The sequence below is a fragment of the Ictalurus punctatus genome, chromosome 12 (assembly GCF_001660625.3).
Source record: "Ictalurus punctatus breed USDA103 chromosome 12, Coco_2.0, whole genome shotgun sequence".
NCBI lineage: Eukaryota > Metazoa > Chordata > Actinopteri > Siluriformes > Ictaluridae > Ictalurus > Ictalurus punctatus.
Window position 1 is genome coordinate 29,170,539 of NC_030427.2, and position 18,172 is coordinate 29,188,710.

General features: G+C 43.4%; 2 protein-coding genes across 17 annotated transcripts in view; one reads left to right on the top strand and one right to left on the bottom strand.

Moving 5' to 3' along the window:
- Positions 1-14,427, top strand: part of maptb (microtubule-associated protein tau b) — a 40,155-nt gene extending 25,728 nt beyond the window's left edge. For 7 of the 13 annotated variants that reach the window (XM_017481555.3, XM_017481558.3, XM_017481554.3 and 4 more), the window contains 5 exons: positions 263-516; positions 774-866; positions 2,423-2,504; positions 3,264-3,370; positions 8,726-14,427. In XM_017481555.3, coding sequence (XP_017337044.2) covers positions 263-516; positions 774-866; positions 2,423-2,504; positions 3,264-3,370; positions 8,726-8,941 — 752 coding nt within the window. In that variant the 3' untranslated portion in view covers positions 8,942-14,427. Of the gene's footprint in view, positions 1-262; positions 517-773; positions 867-2,422; positions 2,505-3,263; positions 3,371-4,300; positions 4,418-7,425; positions 7,544-8,725 lie in introns of those variants that run through there. The other 6 variants (XM_017481568.3, XM_017481561.3, XM_017481565.3 and 3 more) reach the window with 5 other exon arrangements.
- Positions 14,428-15,945: 1,518 nt separating this feature from the next.
- Positions 15,946-18,172, bottom strand: part of kansl1b (KAT8 regulatory NSL complex subunit 1b) — a 63,742-nt gene continuing 61,515 nt past the window's right edge. For all 4 annotated transcript variants that reach the window (XM_053684591.1, XM_053684593.1, XM_053684590.1 and 1 more), the window contains exon 15: positions 15,946-18,172. This exon is cut by the window's right edge and continues 479 nt beyond it. The gene's annotated coding sequence lies outside the window, so the exon portion shown is untranslated.

Here is an 18,172-nt window from a genome sequence, read left to right on the forward strand (position 1 = left end):
TTATGTTGTACTGTATTACTGGTGACTTCCTTTGGGTTCCTAGTGACACCGCCTCATGCACGCACTATATACGTCTATAAACGTCATTATGGCACAGATAGCTGATAACATAAAAGGGGGAAATCACAATAAAATGTTGAAAATAGTGCCAGTGTACGTACGTATTTTAGAGTTTGTAGTGTGTCGTGTTAGCTGTAATGTAGTCAAGTCATATTATATAATATCTATGATGCTTACAATTTGCATTAACATGGCTTTCCAGCAGCCGAATCTCCTAAAACTCCTGATCGTAGCGGCTGCAGCAGCCCTGCCACTCCGAAATCTCCAGCCAGTCGCTGCAGCACACCTGGGCAGCAGGTGAAGAAAGTGGCCGTGGTGCGCACTCCACCCAAATCTCCCGGCTCTCTCAGATCCCGCGCTCCCATTGCCCCTGTTGCGCCCTTGCCTGACCTGAAGAACGTCAAATCCAAGATCGGTTCCACTGAGAACATCAAACATCAGCCTGGGGGTGGAAAGGTGAGTTTAACGAGACCGGATTTTAACCCAAGGTTCCAATTAAAAAAAAAACGATGTTCTGCGCACCTGGAAAAGAGTGGCAGAGGAAATGTCTGAATGCTCCGTATAGTTATAAAACGGTAGTGAATTCTACCAGTTACGTCCCTGAATGCAGCCCCATTCCACAACCTGTGAATCTGAGAACCGGCCCACATGCTCATCCCAGGCTGGGAACGTCTGAGCCAGGCCTCTGTCAATCTTCTCACTTCAATTCCTAGGTGCAAATCCTGGAGAAGAAGATGGATCTGAGCAGCGTGCAGGCAAAGTGTGGCTCCAAAGCCAACATCAAGTACACTCCAGGAGGTGGCAATGTGAGTAACCAAGCTCCCTCCTTTATAAAAGTGTATACACAGCAGGCCAGGGTGCCTCAGACGTGTGTTTCAAACGCCAGCCTCCATCCTTAGAGCAGCAGCTCCACAACCACGCCTCTGGCTGTGGGCTTAACGCTCCCTTAACGCATTTCCTCTGCCTCTCTCTGGGTGACTGTTCTGTAGTCTAGGTGCAGCTCCAGAGACAATATCAAGAACATTCCTGACCAGTTCTTTTCGGGGTTTAACCTCCTTTCCCTCCCTATAACAGTAAGCAACAATAACAAGTGTGTTTGAAACAAGGCACTCGCTATGAGAAAACAAGGAAGCACTGGAAAGACATCACTGATGCTGTGATGTTTTACCTCTACACATCAAAACGGTCTAAAGCAAGGGTTTTAAGTGACTTAAAAAAACAAACACAAAAACCAACTCAGCTAATGTATTCGGTGTTTAAACATATCTAAATACGCACTCTCCTGTCAATCACCTTTCCGTTTACCGAACACGTTCGTAGTGGTGATGTAACATTTTTAAATATGCTCACGATGCTTCATGTTTTCATTTTAGAAATCATTTTGTTTTTAATAAAATTTGTTATAATAGGTACTCAGGCCTAAGGTGTCTCTGTTGTGTTTCCTTGTAGACCTGTATTTACACCAATAAGGAAATTAGTTTGGTCGCTCTGTTCAGTATCGTTGAAAACAGTCTTTAAAACCAACATGAAGGTAATTGTGATTATATCGTGGATCATGATCCAGTCTGGGAAAAAAATTTTTTAAATCATGATATGATATTTTTGTCCTATCACACACCCCTACAGGAAGCTGTTAAGTGGAGTTTAGTGAATGAGTATATACTGTAAATTCCTGGGTAGAGGACAGTCGTCTTCTGATGACGTTTCTAAAGCATGTTACGTCAGCAAGTCTTCCCTCTGTGATGGCGATGAGCTATCGTGCTCTGTCTAACGGAGATAGGAGTTATTATCGGAGTTATTATGGTTTATGTTTAAGGTGACTGTGCACTTTATTTTGCTGGGTTTCGTCAGTTTCCTGGGCTACTCCTTTTGCACGGCCGATCTCATCTGCATGCGAGAGGTAAAATGGTGAATGTGAGAATTTTAGGTGACTGAATGAATTCATCTTCTGGAATTCTTCGACTTGATGTTACTTTAGATGAAATTTTCATAGTTTCCCCCTTTACTGATCAATATGACTCATCATGGAGTAAAAGACTTTTTAGAAAAGTATTGTCTTTGCGGTTTTGGGTGTGATGATGAGAACCATAAAGTACTTCTCTCTCTCTCTGTCTCTCCCTCTGTCTCTCTCACTCTGTCTCTGTCTCTCTCGCTCTCTCTCACTCTGTCTGTCTCTCTCTGTCTCTCTCTCACTCAAGCATCATCAGGATTTCAGTGTGTGGAATGAACCAAACATTTTCCTGCACGTTAGCCTATGTTGCTATGTTGCATCTGCTGATGTGTTTGTTTGTGTCCTGGCAGCCTCCTTGTGACTGTGTCTGACTCTTTATGTTCTGCTCTGTCTGTCTCTCGTTATGTCCAGGTTCAAATTGTGCACAAAAAGATGGATCTGAGCAACGTGCAGTCAAAGTGCGGCTCGAAGGCCAACATCCACCATAAACCAGGTAAACGAGCCAGATGCTGGCGGTCATTTTAGCTTAGAAATGAACACACTACTAGAGGAGTTTATTATTATTATCATTATTATTATTTTATTTTTTATTAGCTTAATTAATAAATTCACTCCAGACCTTTTTATAAACCTGGACTGAATATCAGTTAGGACTGCTATGAGTGTTGTTATGGTTACAGTGTGCACATCGTGTGAGCCGTTTCTTTCCCAGGACAATAGCTACAGGTATATGGTTTTTTTTAAAAAAGAAAAAAGCATAGTGTCAAAGCATCCATACAAATCAGCCTGTTGGGGTTTTTTGTTGTTGTTGTTGTTGTTGCTGTTGTTTATATAAATAAGAATAAATATTCAAACTATGATCATCAAAGCCTGACTTTGTTCAAATGGACATCGTTCTAACTTTTACAGCGACGTTCATAAATCATTGGTGACAGAAATGTTAATCATATTTATATGCAGTATGTAAATAGTAGTTCGGCTCCTCGTGAACCACGCATGAACACTTTCTTTATCAGCAAACATGGTTGTTGTTGTTGTTGTTGTTGTTTTTACAGTGCAACAGCTGCAGAATTAAATATAGCCTGCATTTGCATGTTATGATCTGGACATTTTACTTCATACACACATGGTGTATAAGATAAAATAAAACAGATATTTACATGATCAGATTCGTGTGAGGAGTTTGTGTGTGTGTGTGTGTGTGTGTGTGTTTGTTGGTTTGTTTTAAACCGATGTACACTTTTGACTGCAGGCGGCGGAAACGTGGAGATCAAATCAGAGAAGCTGGAGTTTAAAGCTCAGCCGAAAGTGGGCTCTCTGGAGAACATTGGCCACGTGGCCGGAGGCGGGAACAGGAAGGTAGGCTCGCTCGTGTTTACAGGCTACACACTTAACTAATGAAGAAAATAAACAAGACTCGTGCGCAGATTAACGACATGGGAATAGTATTTTATGTTTTTGATTCCCTGATGTTATTCCCATGATATCGTTGCCGGCTGTAACTAACAAAAGCTACGCACTAATTGTGTGTTAACGCTATTACTTCACATCATATCTCCTCCTGATTACAGGCGTCTCTGTGTCCTCCTCTAAGTGCATCAGCTTTCTAAACCTCGTCCTCGTCTTTTGTGCCTCTTGGGCTCCGGTCCAGATTGTTCTAACATCCACTTTCCCTCTCCACTTCCCCTTGGTTTAAAACCCGCAGTCGTCTTAAGGGCCGTCCGAGTAGTTTATTAACTCCGGTGAAGTTCAGAGGAGGCCTGAGAGATCACGACAGGGATCAATGTGTAGACCACAGGATCAGACATTACCCAGAATGCACTGGGAGCTTTATTTTAAAGATGGAGAAAAAAATAACACTTGAAATTGCAACAGTTACCTTATGTACAGGTGACGTTATATTTTCTGCGAGCTTGTTAGCAAGCACAGGTGAGTGTATATACAGTGGATCAAATAACAGTAGACAGAGTAAATCAGCTAGGTTGATAGTGTTACTACGGACAGGTGTGATTCTGTACAAATCCACTACGGGGTTTCTCATGGGATAGTTATGGTCCTTTATTTTTTAAAATTCTATTACTATTCTTTCTGTTCCTTTACACATTTTTTCTCTCTGTGGTATTAACTAGTGTTCTTGTAAAGCCACATTTGGTGTTAGAAAGGTGCTATATAAATCGCAAATTAAATGAATACATAAATCAAATGGATTGTGTAAGGTTTCGCCCAAAGGGACAAAAAACATTTAAGGTCCTATGATGTAAAATTTACTTACATATTTTTATTTCTTAGAATGTACACACTCCTTCCCTTATGATCCAAGTAACTGTGCTGAAACACACGACACAGCCGATGTCACCACAATAGGAACAAAAACAGAATTGTTTTGATTTAATTTCTTCTGTCCTTGTAAGTATTATTTATTGTTTTATTCTTTGTCTTTATTTTCACCTTTTATGCAAAGCACTTTGAGATTTTGACTCAAAATGAAAGGCATTAATAATAAGGTTATTACTATTCATATTATTATTATTATTGTTATTATTATTATTGTGTTAATTAATATTAATGTAATACTTCTGAAAATATTTGAACACAATATTTATGTAAAGAAAATAGGTAAAAGAACGTTTCTCATTAGCTAAGGTTTGAAGATGATAACGATTTCTCCCCAAGCAAGTCTCCTCACAACCAAATCCCCCACAATCAAATCTCCTCACAACCAAATTCCCCCTGCAACTCTTCAAAACCAACCCCCCCCCCCACAACCAAATCCCACACAACCAAATCCCCCCCACAACCAAATCCTGCCATAACCAAATCCCCCACAACTAAATCTTGACACAACCAAATCCCCCACAACTAAATCTTCCCACAACCGTGTCCCCCACAACCAAATCCCCCATCAACCAAGTCCCCCACAACCAAATCCCCCCACTACCAGATCCCCCTCAACCATGTCCCCCACAACCAAATCCTCCATCAACCAAAACTCCCCTCTACCATAATCCCCTATTACCAAATCCCCCCACAACCAAGTCCCCCACAAACAACCCCCCCACAACCATATCTCCCCAAAACGAAATCTCTTCAAAACCAACCCCCCCACAACCAAATCCCGCCATAACCAAATCCCCCACAACTAAATCTTCCCACAACCGTGTCCCCCACAACCAAATCCCTCCACTACCAAATCCCCCACAACCGTGTCCCCCACAACCAAATCCCCCAACAACCAAAACCCCCCTCTACCATAATCCCCTATTACCAAACCCCCCCCACAACCAAATCCCCCACAACCAAATCCCCCCTAACATAATCCCTCCACTAACAAAAACCGTGTCCCCTACAGCCAAATCCCCCAACAATCAAAACCCCCCCTCTACCATAATCCCCATTACCAAATCCCTCCACAATCAAATCTCCCCACCACCAAATCCCCCCACAAACAAATCTCCCCACAATCTAATCTCCCCACAACCAAAATTCCCCCACAAACAACCCCCCACAAACAAATCTACCCAAAACCAAATCTCTTCGAAACCACCCCCCCCCCACAATCAAATCCCACACAACCAAACCCCCCCTCACCAAAACCCGCCATAACCAAATCCCCCACAACTAAATCTTTCCACAACTGTGTCCCCCACAACCAAATCCCACACAACTAAATCCCCGCACTACCAATTCCCCCACACCCATGTCCCCCTAACATAATCCCTCCACTACCAAATCCTCCACAACCACATTCCCCCACTACCAAATCCCCAACAACCGTGTCCCCCACAACCAAATCCCCCAACAACCAAAACCCCCCTCTACCATAATCCCCCCACAAACAAATCTACCCAAAACCAAATCTCTTCAAAACCAACCCCCACACAACCAAATCCCCCCACCAAACCCCCCCCCCACAACCAAATCCCCCCACAACCAAATCCCCCAACAACCAAAACCCCCCTCTACCATAATCCCCCCACAAACAAATCTACCCAAAACCAAATCTCTTCAAAACCAACCCCCACACAACCAAATCCCCCCACCAAACCCCCCCCCCACAACCAAATCCCCCCACAACCAAATCCACCCACAACCAAATTTCCCCACAACCAAATCTCCCCACATCCAAATTCCCCTCACAACCAAATCTCCCCACAAGCTAATCTCCCCACAACCAAATCCCCCCACAACCAAAATCCCCCCACAAACACCCCCCCACAAACAAATCTACCAAAAACCAAATCTCTTCAAAACCAACCCCCCCCCCCACAATCAAATCCCACACAAGCTAATCTCCCCACAACCAAATCCCCCCACAACCAAAATCCCCCCACAAACACCCCCCCACAAACAAATCTACCAAAAACCAAATCTCTTCAAAACCAACCCCCCCCCCACAATCAAATCCCACACAACCACCCCCCCCACACCAAAACCCGCCATAACCAAATCCCCCACAACTAAATCTTCCCACAACCAAATCCCCACAACCATGTCCCCCACAACCAAATCCCCCAACAACCAAAACCCTCCTAACATAATCCCTCTACTACCAAATCCTCCACAACTGAATCCCCCACTACCAAATCCCCTACAACCGTCTCCCCAACAACCAAAACCCCCCTCTACCATAATCCCCATTACCAAATCCCTCCACAACCAAATCCCTCCACAACCAAATCCCTCCACAACCAAATCCTGCCATAACTAACTCTTCCCACAACCGTGTCCCCCAACAACCAAATCACCCCAACAATCAAGTCCACCCACAACCAAATACCCCCACAATCAAGTCCACCCACAACCCCCACAAATAAATATCCCCACAATCAAGTCCCCTCACAACTAAATTTTCCCACAACCAAATACCCCTACAACCAAATCCTCCCACAACAAATATCCCCACAACCAGCTTGTCAGCTAGGCCCTAAAAACAGAGAATAACAGACATAAAAGACTATGAAATGCGCCATTTCAGGCAAATTAAAAAAAGATCTTAATCATGTTGTATCGTTCAGAGAGATGAACACACACACTGAGCCAAACCTGCAGTGGTGTTTATTGGAGCGATGAGCTGTGTGGTGTCTTGCTTTCCTTCCTCTTCTCTCCATCTCTCTCTCTCTCTCTCTTACACACACACACACACACACACACACACCATCTGTAGCTTCCTTCATTTCTGTTCTGCTTTGGTTTCATTATTATTTGTTGCGTTTTGTTTTTTGTTCCTATTCAATGGTGCCCTGCTTCATTACCTGCTTTTTTGTCGTTAATTTCCTGCTTCAGCACTCCGCAATTAAATTTCTTTAGCTTTTTCTTGCTCATCAGTTTGTTTCTGTTCGGACTCATTTTACTGATATTGTGTTTAACTTTGTTTGTAATCCCGCCCCCTGTTGTGAATGTTCTCATGGCCGTAGAGAGAGAAGGGGAAGGAAGCAGAGTCGGGGCCTTCAGGTGCCTCCGTCCACCCAAATGGGGACACGCCCTCTGACCCCCTGTGTGGGGAAGTCAGTGCCCTAAACCCAAACCACTCCAGTAAGTGTACGAGCCACTGAGGCACTTCTCCTCATTAAACTCTATCAGCCGCAAAAAACCTAGCGCTGCAAGATAACCGCTAAAACCACGATTATTAAGACTCGCGATTATTTTCCCAATATCGAAATTCTGTGAATAATTCAGGGTATATTATATAAACAGAAAACAGACGTTTCTTTCACTTCGCAAGCCTACGTTCCTAATAATCTAATGCAGAACACACTCGCTGACATTTACAACATAGGAACGACTGTGATTAATACCGTAGCGATGTTGAGCTCTTGAGTCTGATTGGTCACAAGGTGTTGATTAATTGTCTGTGACACTACTCCTGCTTCAAATCACAGGTTTATATTAATATTAATGCGCTTGTTCTAGCACATTATCGTTTCTATAGTAACAACTCATTTACAGGGACTTAAACGAATACAAAAAAAGCCCATAATCACTGGTATATTGAAGTTTTCTGTAAGGAGACGTTTATTTAACATTTTACGGAAGGAGTCTCCAGGTCAGTGCTTCGTAACAGTCAGAGCTGTAACTTTAGGTTTTTTTGACCTGGGAAAGTCGCAACAAAATGAGAGAGAGAGAAAAAAAGAGGGACTCACATCAACAGTTTTTCATCTCATGCCCCTCAAATCGCTTTTTGCTGGTTGATAGTGGGCGGTCCTATATTTAATTTATGATCTGCTATCGTTTCACTGGTAGCACTGCGCACAAACGATTAAAAAAACACACACATTTGACCACAAAGATATTGTCACTCAACTTTCCGGAGGGAATGAGATTAAGTGCCATAAACAGCGCAGCATCGGTGTCAGAGTTTAAGTGCGTAGTTATGGAAAGTGCTAGAACAGTGTAGAAACTCTGATTTTAATATAATTAAAGGGCAGGTCTCGTTGTCGTACATAAGAAGTCTGGAAACTATCGTTCTTGTTTTTGTTTTTCTTGCAGAAAAGCAGAATGTTATTGGTACAGATATTTAAGATTGACTTATCTCCTGTCATAGCAATATGCCCCTCCCACCCATCCCATCCCCGCCACATTATTAAACATAGCTATACTTTTTTTTTTAAAGTCCTGAGAACCAGAACCGAGTTTCTGAATCAAAGACCGCTGATTTTCCTGATGTTTTTCTTTGTAATTTTGTTCCGTCCTCTTCTCCTCTTCACCTCTTCACAGATTGAGTCTCACAAGCTGATGTTCCGTGAGCAGGCGAAGGCCCGCACTGACCACGGCGCTGACATTGTGGTTAAATCCCCCTGCATGTCTGCAGAGGGTTCACCCCGCCCCCTCAGCAAAGTCTCCTCCTCCGGCAGCATCAACATGAACGAATCACCACAACTGTCCACGCTTGCAGACCAGGTGACCGCCTCACTGGCTAAACAGGGCCTGTGATTCGACCTCCCACTGCGCCTCAACCACCTCCACACCAAGACAAATGCAACGCTGTAACGTGGCAACTTAAAAAAAACAAAAAACAAACAAAAAAAAAGGTTTTAAAAAAAAATCATAAATAACAAGCATTTCACCTCAGTCTGTTAAAAAGAAAAAGAAAAAAGAAAAAAAAAGGTGCTTGCTGGATTTCTTCATAAATTTTGGTTTTTGACTGCAAGGGACTGATCATTAATAATGTTATTGTACTGTCCTGTCTGATTAATTGAACTCATGCGGTGCTGTATTGATCCGTTCGGTCAGTCACAGCACGTAGAAGCCCATCTACAATGCTAGAACGTCCTCTTTATACCGTAAGCCGACTTTTCCATCTCTCTCTCTCTCTCTCTCTCCTCTCTCTCTCTGCTTAATTGCCTTATTGTGAAAGCCTGCCCCATCATTACCCTTTATTAATTCATTTCACCTTGACTAGTAGAAATTTGTACAATTTTTTTTTTTAATTATTAATTGATACTACCTGAAATTGGACTGTGAGGGAGAAAACAAGCCAAAAACAAAACAAAGCAAAACGAGCTACCAGGAAGCGTCGAGACTGTATCTAACGCCGACTTTGAGAATGACTAAGCGTTTTGTTGGCATCCTGACAATTATCCACATGTTCACTGCGGAATTCATGCACATTATCATACTGTCCGACTATAAAATATACAAACCAGGCTACAGACACACACCAGGCTCTGTGTTTTTATATAGCAGAAGCTTTGCAATCATACGGGAACATCGTTCGGGATTAAATTAGTCACGATGACATACTAACGTCATTAGTGCGTAAACTAAGCTAGCAAAAAAGTAACAATGTGTGAGATTTGCATTCGTGCACAATGGATGCTGTGATTATTATTACTAGGGCTGCGTGATATAGATAGATTAAAAACGTCATTTCGTGATTATGATGATTATGATACAACCTTGCGATATATTAAACCGATGAACCGGCGATTTGCTCACAGATCCCAGTAAATAAATAAATAAGTCAAAATACAACGTCGTGGATCTTTTCCATGTTGCGGGCGGATATGGTGATAGCAGACCTGCCAGCCGTGTCGTAGTTTTGCGTAGGAGTGCCGTATTTACGTTCGGAGTACGAGCTGTCACTCAAATAATATACGCAGGAAACAAATCGACACGTGAATCAGGAACGACCGACGGTTTTGAACTCGCTGATATCCCCGCCCCCTTCCCCCGTGTCAGGTGTGTCCTGTTTTGATCGGTCCTCTCGACTCGATTCGGAGCCGGTGAAAATATCTTCAATAAAGACAAACGGATGGAATATTCCCTGTTATGAGATTATTTATAAATAGAAATATAAGATTATCCAGCCATTATTAGGAGAAATATCTGCCAATAGAACAAGCTTGAAATGTCTGATAATAATCGTGTTCGATATACTGACCTTATAATCGGAAAGACGAGTTAGATTCCGCTATATTCGAGATATCTTCACTTGTTTGCGTCGCATGTTCGCGGTGTAAAGTCGCGCCGAACGACTTCCACCAAACGTGGGTTAAAAATGAACCACAGGAACAGGGAAAAAAAAAATAAAAAAAATGGATGGACGTTTTTACTGGGGGAAATAAATAAATAAGTAAAAGGTTAACGTTAAAGTGTTCAATCTGACGTTTTAGAAGTGATTTTCTTGGTGACGGGGAACAGTTTCAGGAGTTCAGCGGCGAAAACGTCGTCCCGGTTTCGTTCGGACTAAAGGATTTGTAAAATGGAGGACTACACGCTGTTCTTCAGGGTTGGCAGGTCTGCGATCGCGATTAAACAGCATGCAGCCCTGCTTCTTCCTCTACAGAATACTCGAACAGATAAACGTTCCATGCGATCTCCGTACCGCTTACAACCTGATTACAGTTCAGTGCAGAGAAAGATTACCCAGTGTGAGTAGTTACCGGTCTTCAGACTCGTGCATTTTGCTGTACTGTAATGTAAAAACTTATTACACACACACAAACACACACACACACACACACACACACAGCTTTATACTTCACATGTTCAGTGTACAGTTCAGCCAACCAGGAATCCATTAAGATGAATTAAAAACAAATAAGAACTCATTTTCATCGTTTTAGGAGGACTACACGCTGAGTAACGTCCACGTGATAGACATTAGTGCTCGCCTGTTTGCTGCCGATGAGCTGCGCTAATGGATACGTTATTCCCCTGCGAGGGAATTAGACAAATAATACCCGAGTAGATCACAGGGGTTAAGATCACTCGTTAGGGAAATCATCGACCGAATACGAAACGTAAACAAAGGTTTCTTCTTCAATCTTTCCTCCTTCATTTTTAAGTAACGGAACCTCCATCCGCTTCGAAATCAGAATCACCACACGCCACTTTCGGCTTTGCGGAGTTGTTTAGTATCTCGTACTCGTTCATTTTTGTGGCGTTTTTTTCCTACTCCCCTCCTGCTAATTCCCACGCAGGAAGCAGGAAGCTCTCCGCTGTCTCATGACAGCCACCAGTTTGGAGAGTGAAGGTTATCGATCAGGCGCTTTCTCCAAGAGACAGTCAGCTAAACGCGTCTTTCCGAACCGATGCTCGTGCAGCGCCACAGCGCGGCGTAACACACTCGGAGCAAAGCGCTGACTGCCCTCTTCCGCATACCTGAGCGCACCGGTGTGGGTGATTGGTTACTGTCACTGTGATTGACAGGGAAGTGTTAATGCGCCTATCAAGCAAAGAGCGTGGCTGATATTACTCTCCTGGTCTCCCAGCCACGGATGCGTTTCTGACACTTAAAAGGAAACGAAACCCGAGTTTCTTCCTCAGCATGGTTCTAGCTGCTTCACCTCAGCGTCAGGTAGGAGGTGTGGCCTTCTGATCGTTTAGCTCCTGTCTGACATGTAGATGCGTTCTGCGATTATAACCCGTACAAATAATATTCCTGCGCCAAACCACGTGGGGATTAATTCGACTGGCCGGAAGATTCCCCTTTGTAGCTCCAGTAGATGTCTCCAGACACCAAACATGTCCTAGCTGATCGTTTACATTCGGAATGAAGAGGAAACCTTGTGCACACGTCGCGTTTTGTCCGATTTTATTTGTTAGAAAGCAGCTGTGCGGAAATCCAAAGGTGGAGTAGAAGTCATTACAGTATGTACAGAACTGAGTGCGTTTACAGGAGGGTCGGTATGAGCGGATTGTGAATAAGAGTCCTGGGATGAGCTTCAGGACGGTCTTTATGATTACAGCAGCGGATGCAAATACTCCTTTAAAGTAAAAATAAATAAAATTATACTGGGGGGTAGATGTTATGCTGTTGAACAGCTTTACTCTTTAAACTGATATATTTATGACAACGCATCGCTCCGTCTCATTAACCGTCTTCGCGTCTAGTCCGGCTCCGACGTGTGTGTGTGTGTGTGTGTGTGTGTGAATATAAAACCGGTCCAGTTTCACCATATTTGATCATGTTCTAGATTGATATTTCAAGTCGTAATAAATAATCAGTAGTGATAAAGGTAGTGATACACGGAGTAAATGTGAGTGACAGTTTAAAAAAAAAGAAAAAAAAAAAGAAGTGCCTCCCCTTTCCTCGCTCACTAAAAGTCTCTGATAAATTAGTGAACGCTGAGGATTTGATTCGGGAAAAGAAAACGCAACAGAAAACATGCGGAGCTGCTATAAACCTGTTCTGATAAGATGCCTTGATTAAAGACAGATCTGGTTTAAACCGTCCGGATTTATCTGCATCAACTCATCACCTACAGTTTAACTAGAGCTTACACACGGAGATGAACTCCTCCTACACACGGGAAACCAACCTGGGAACAAAAGAACAACAAAATCATGCAAAAAAATAAATAAATAAATCCAAACTAAGCATTTGTTAATAGTGTTCTTGTAGATGTGAGACGTGTTAGAAAAGAATGCATCGTTCCTGTTTTTCCTGATATTTATTACCTTTTTTATATCTTCAATGCACCTCAGCTTTATTCCTTTTTGATATTAAAATAATAAATAATAATAATAATAATAATATGGATGTGAATGAGTATCTACGTTACCGTGAGACGCTTCTTTCCCTCTGAGGAGTCGTGTTTAAAGTGACCACACGGGCAAAAGAAAGGTGATACATTCGGGTGAATATCCAATAAACTCCGGTCAGACAGGATGTGTTCGGTGTATTCAGTTTGCTTCGTGTTTTGAGGTGAGTGATAGACCGGTGTCGACACACACACAAAACCTAAGAAGCAAACCTGAGACACTGAACATGTCGTAAAGTGCACCTATTACGGTTTTTCAAATATTCCCGTTCATGTAGTGTGTTATATACGGAGCTGTTCGTGAATGTAAAAACATCTGCAAAGTTTAAAAAATCAAAGCGCACGACGAACGGAGTTATCGACTCCCAAAAGAAGGAATCGATTCTGAACGGCTGAATCGACTCGTTAGTGATTCCAGACTTTACTTCCTGTACTAACCTACGTAGGTGTGTAACAAAAAGCCCCGCCTCTGGTCTTCATCGGCTGCTCGCTGACAGCGGTAGACCAATCACGACAGACCGGGACGTCCGACCAATCAGAGCAGAGTATGCTCTCTGAAAGGAGGAGTTTAGAATGAATCACTTAGAACGGATCATTTAACGAGTCATTTGTGACACTGGGGGGGAAAAGGTAACGCTGCAGTTTAAATTATGAGCACGTTAAAGTATTTTTTGACCTCGGATGCACGTAAATCTATCGTATGAGAGTTTAAAACAAAATTAGGCACGTTTCAGAACCATAATAGGTGCGCTTTAAGATCTCAGCGTACTTAAACCTCGGCGGTTTCTTATTGGTCGTCGTGTACGAGAGCGCCAATCCTGCAGGCGGCGCTGTTAAAATACGATAATTAAAATTTCCATGACAACAGGAACATTGCTACGTCGCATAGTCATCCATCTTGGAATGAACTGAACCGGTTTGGGCGTTTGCCCGTTTGCGCCGCAGTCACGTCGTATTGTTCATAAGCCGCACGGTGTACGCCGAAGCCTTCAGCTGATCGAGCTGTTCCTCTAACTGTTCAGACACAATCTCATGTTTATAAATGAGAACAAAAAGAGATGATAGAGGGTTGGGGGGAAACATATATACACCGTCTAAAGCTTTCCCCAGGATTGATGATGCCCGTGAGTCCTCAGAACACGGGAGGAAACTGTGGTCCTTTTCCGTATGTGAAAAAAGCATGTGTACAAGTTGTGTAAAGCAAGCTGATTGATTTGATCGTGTGAACGCGACAGGGAAAGCTGTCTCTCTCTCTCTCTCTCTCTCCCTCTCTCTCTCTCACCCAGAACCTGCGCTGCAGTTTTCCAGTCCACTCTGAGTTTAACGGTTGTGATTGTCCTCACTGTAGTTGTGTGTTTTATCAGTTAATTTACACTCATTCTCGCTGCTGTGAACCTGGATTTGGAAATAAAGTCGGTATTAAACCCCCTCTCTCTCGTGTCCTCAGTGCTCTGTGTGTGTGTGTGTGTGTGTGTGTGTGTGTGTGTGTGTGTGTGTGTTTCACCCTCTCCAGACTGACACATTTCTCTCAAATGACACATCCATCAACACACGTAATTACACAGGGTTCTCCACAGGTACCAGCTGATATTCGGTAATAATTTCAGACTCAGAAATCCCAAAGCTGCCTAAACGATCTCATCGTGATGGGATTTCTGATGAGTTTCTGTTTTGTGTGTAAATCTTTATTGATTTATGTTCTGTACAGGATTATATACAGAATATATTAGAACAGATTTTTTTAAAAGGTGAAATCTTTCACAGATTCTATTAATAGTGTGTAAGTTTTGGGTCACTACATCACTGCTTCAGTCTTTAAACCCGGTGTTGAACATCACTTTATTACACTCTTACCTCACAGATCCTCCTTGTAGGTGTACAGTTTCCTGACACTCGCAGGGTGAGTAAATTGTCTTCTGGCCTTCATCCGACAACGCTAGAGGCGTGCGAATTTACATTTTTTTATCCCGTTCCTGAACACTCCCCGAAGGAATTTCGACCTATCCAGTTCACTCGTACTTTCCAAATACATGCGGCCTCTATACAGCACCCTTTCTGAACAGAATTAGATAGATGGATGGATGGTACCCTCTAGTGTTTATGCAGCACACGTTCCACAAACAAACAAATGTGAAAACAATCAAATGACTGGCACACGCTAGTGATTGTTTTTGGAGCTTGTGCTGCATCTAAACAAACAAATAAACAAAAAGTCTGCCACCATCTAGTGATTAGACTCAGCACACGTTCCAAAAACAAACAAACAAACAAATGTCTGGCGCCCTCTAGTGATTAGATGCAGCACACACTCCAAAAACAAACAAATGTCTGGCGCCCTCTAGTGATTAGATGCAGCACACCCTCCAAAAACAAACAAATGTCTGGCGCCCTCTAGTGATTAGATGCAGCACACCCTCCAAAAACAAACAAATGTCTGGCGCCCTCTAATGGTTAGATTCAGCACACATTCTCAAAACCAACAAACAAATGTCTTGTGCACTATAGTGATAAGATGTACTTTCCCACAACAAATATTTGGCACCCTCTGGTAGTGAGGTGCAGTGCAGTGCAGTTCCCCTCCCCCACATCCCCACCCCAAAAAATCCTCAAAAACTTAAACGTCTGACGCCCTCTAGTGGTCAGATGCGGTGCACCGTCTCTAAATAAATAAATAAATACATAGAGTCGGTCCCTCAGGATAACTTTATTAAAGGTTATTAGATCATGTTTATTAGCACACGGCTGATTAGGTGCTTGAATCGATGGTCTCGGATAGTAATCACATGAACACTTCCTGTTCCATCACAGCTGGCACTGGGCAAGATGGTGCGTTTTAACTTCACGGTCTCGTCTAGATCGCACTTATCTGAAGAACCTGATCACTTGACACGGTTTAATCTGACCATGATTATTTAAACACGAAATAAAAACCTTCACACACAAGAATGATACAATATAATTCACTTTTAATTTGGAGAAGCACAAACGCTGTCAGATTTGCCAATGATCCATACACCTTTATTTCCGTAAAGAAAGTTGTTAAATATTTTTTTTTTTTTTGTACGCGTCTTCTCGCTATACAATCAGGACAGCTACAGCCTCAAAAATCAGAACACGGTAAAGAATCAAACAATGTATTTACAAAATATATTCTTTTTTTTTTAATATAATACAAACTATTACATGCTAAATGATACACCAGACTCCTCCTACTCAAATCCCTCCCTCCCTCCCTCCCTCCCCACAACACCAATCAAATTCACCAGGTTGGACACGGAGCGTAGGAAAATCTCACGACATCGGATCCTGAACGCTAATCGAACTGTACGAGCGCGCAGAGCAGACCATCGCCATCCAGGAGGTGTGTGTATTAATCAGGGGAAGAGAACGGATAAAACGGGCCAAGTAGCTGAGATTCATTCTTCACGGTGTTTTAAAAAAAACAAAACGCGTTTTATTACACCACACATCATACACACACACACACACACACACACACACACTCAGGGCTGATGATTTTAAAGGGTTAAACAAAAACCTGCTGGTTAACGAGAGCGTATAATAACGTGTAGACACTGACCCGAGCGTAAAATACTCTCATGGCGTAACAGACGGAATTACAGACTGTCCAGCGGATCGAGAAACGGAAACGAGGCGAGAACGTGAGAAAGGCGAAGGTACGAGGGCTTTGTGCGTGTCAAAGGCAGACAGACGTGAGAGTGCCGGAGGCGAGAAAGCGCAGGTACGGGAGCTGAATAAACTGAAAGCAGAAGCTTGGACGTGACTGACGGGGACGCGAGACGCAGTGCGGCTCCACGAGGGGGAAGAAAAACAAACAAAACTGCGGCTCGGTGCTAAATTAGCTAAAAAAAGCTGGAATCTCAAGTCCTAACGCTGCTAGAGAGCCGGTGTAGAGATCTTAACCCCACTGGATTAGATCGGACCTAATTATACTGTACACGAACACGTCAAAATTCATCACCACTTCGTCCATCAGAACTCGATTATAAACGGTAAACCTGCATCTCGACACAGGAACGCGCCGCTTGTCGTGTGGAGCGCCGTCACACAGGTAGACGTTTTGCGCACTGTTAAAAGCTTTAGTCCCGCCCCCTCGTCTCTCTGGAGTCCCACGCTCGTGGAGGCCACGCCCCTCGGCGACGTGAGCCGTTTCAGCTTGGCAGCTGTACACAGACTGATCGGTGACCGCAACACAAACGCTAAGAGTCAAGATTGGATTATAGGAGTCATAATGAGAACTCGGATCAGGATTAAATGAGAAATAATCATTCAATAAAGTAGCTATGAACGTAGTATGATTGTAACGTATGAAATCTCTCTGTTGGGGAAAACAATCCCGCAGTCCTGCCTCGGTCCGAATAATAATCTCTCGCAAGAGAAGAGAAAGGGCGCGGAGGAAAGAAATTAGATCAGCGTCTACGTCTAAATGATTCGAGTGGCGCGAGTCGAGAAAGGGAATACGATTCCGATACAAGCGCCGCACGAAAACGCGCCGCAACGAAAGAGAACAACGGCGCCGGGCTTCGGAGTGCAGATACCGAGAAGAGGAGCTGCGAAAGCGTTCTCCTGCGTAAGGGGGATTTCTCATTTCGAGCGTTCAGACAGCAGGACTGAACAAAAGCGGCTCGGATCGAGTGCTGCGTCCGATTCGTTCTCAGGTAAAGAAACCGCTCGTACGAGTGAACACGCACGACGTAAACCCCCGAGCGCTGACCCGCGATCACGCGCCGCGCGTCCTGCGTGTACACTGACGTGCCACCTACCGCTTTCTACTAAAGTTCGCAGAACCAGGGCACTTTCACACGACATACACACGGGCGATCGCCCGGACAGGAAGCTGATTGAAACGGATTTCTGTTAAAGCTGGCCCCGCAGATTAAAGACGCTGAGAATGAAAAGAGAAGTGCTGAGAAAAATAATGAATGAATAATAATAATAATAATAATAATAATAATAATAATAATAATAGTAATAAGGACGTGCCTGATGGTCAGACGTTTATGTGCGTGTTCGGGTTGGACCTAAATCAGAACAATAGGGAGCTTGTGGTCAACCCGCTGGTTTACAATCTATTCAATACGTTCCAATGCGAAGCAAGTGCACACGAGCGATTTAGGACACCACCGAGTCTCGGTTTCCTGCTTTCTGTCTCTGA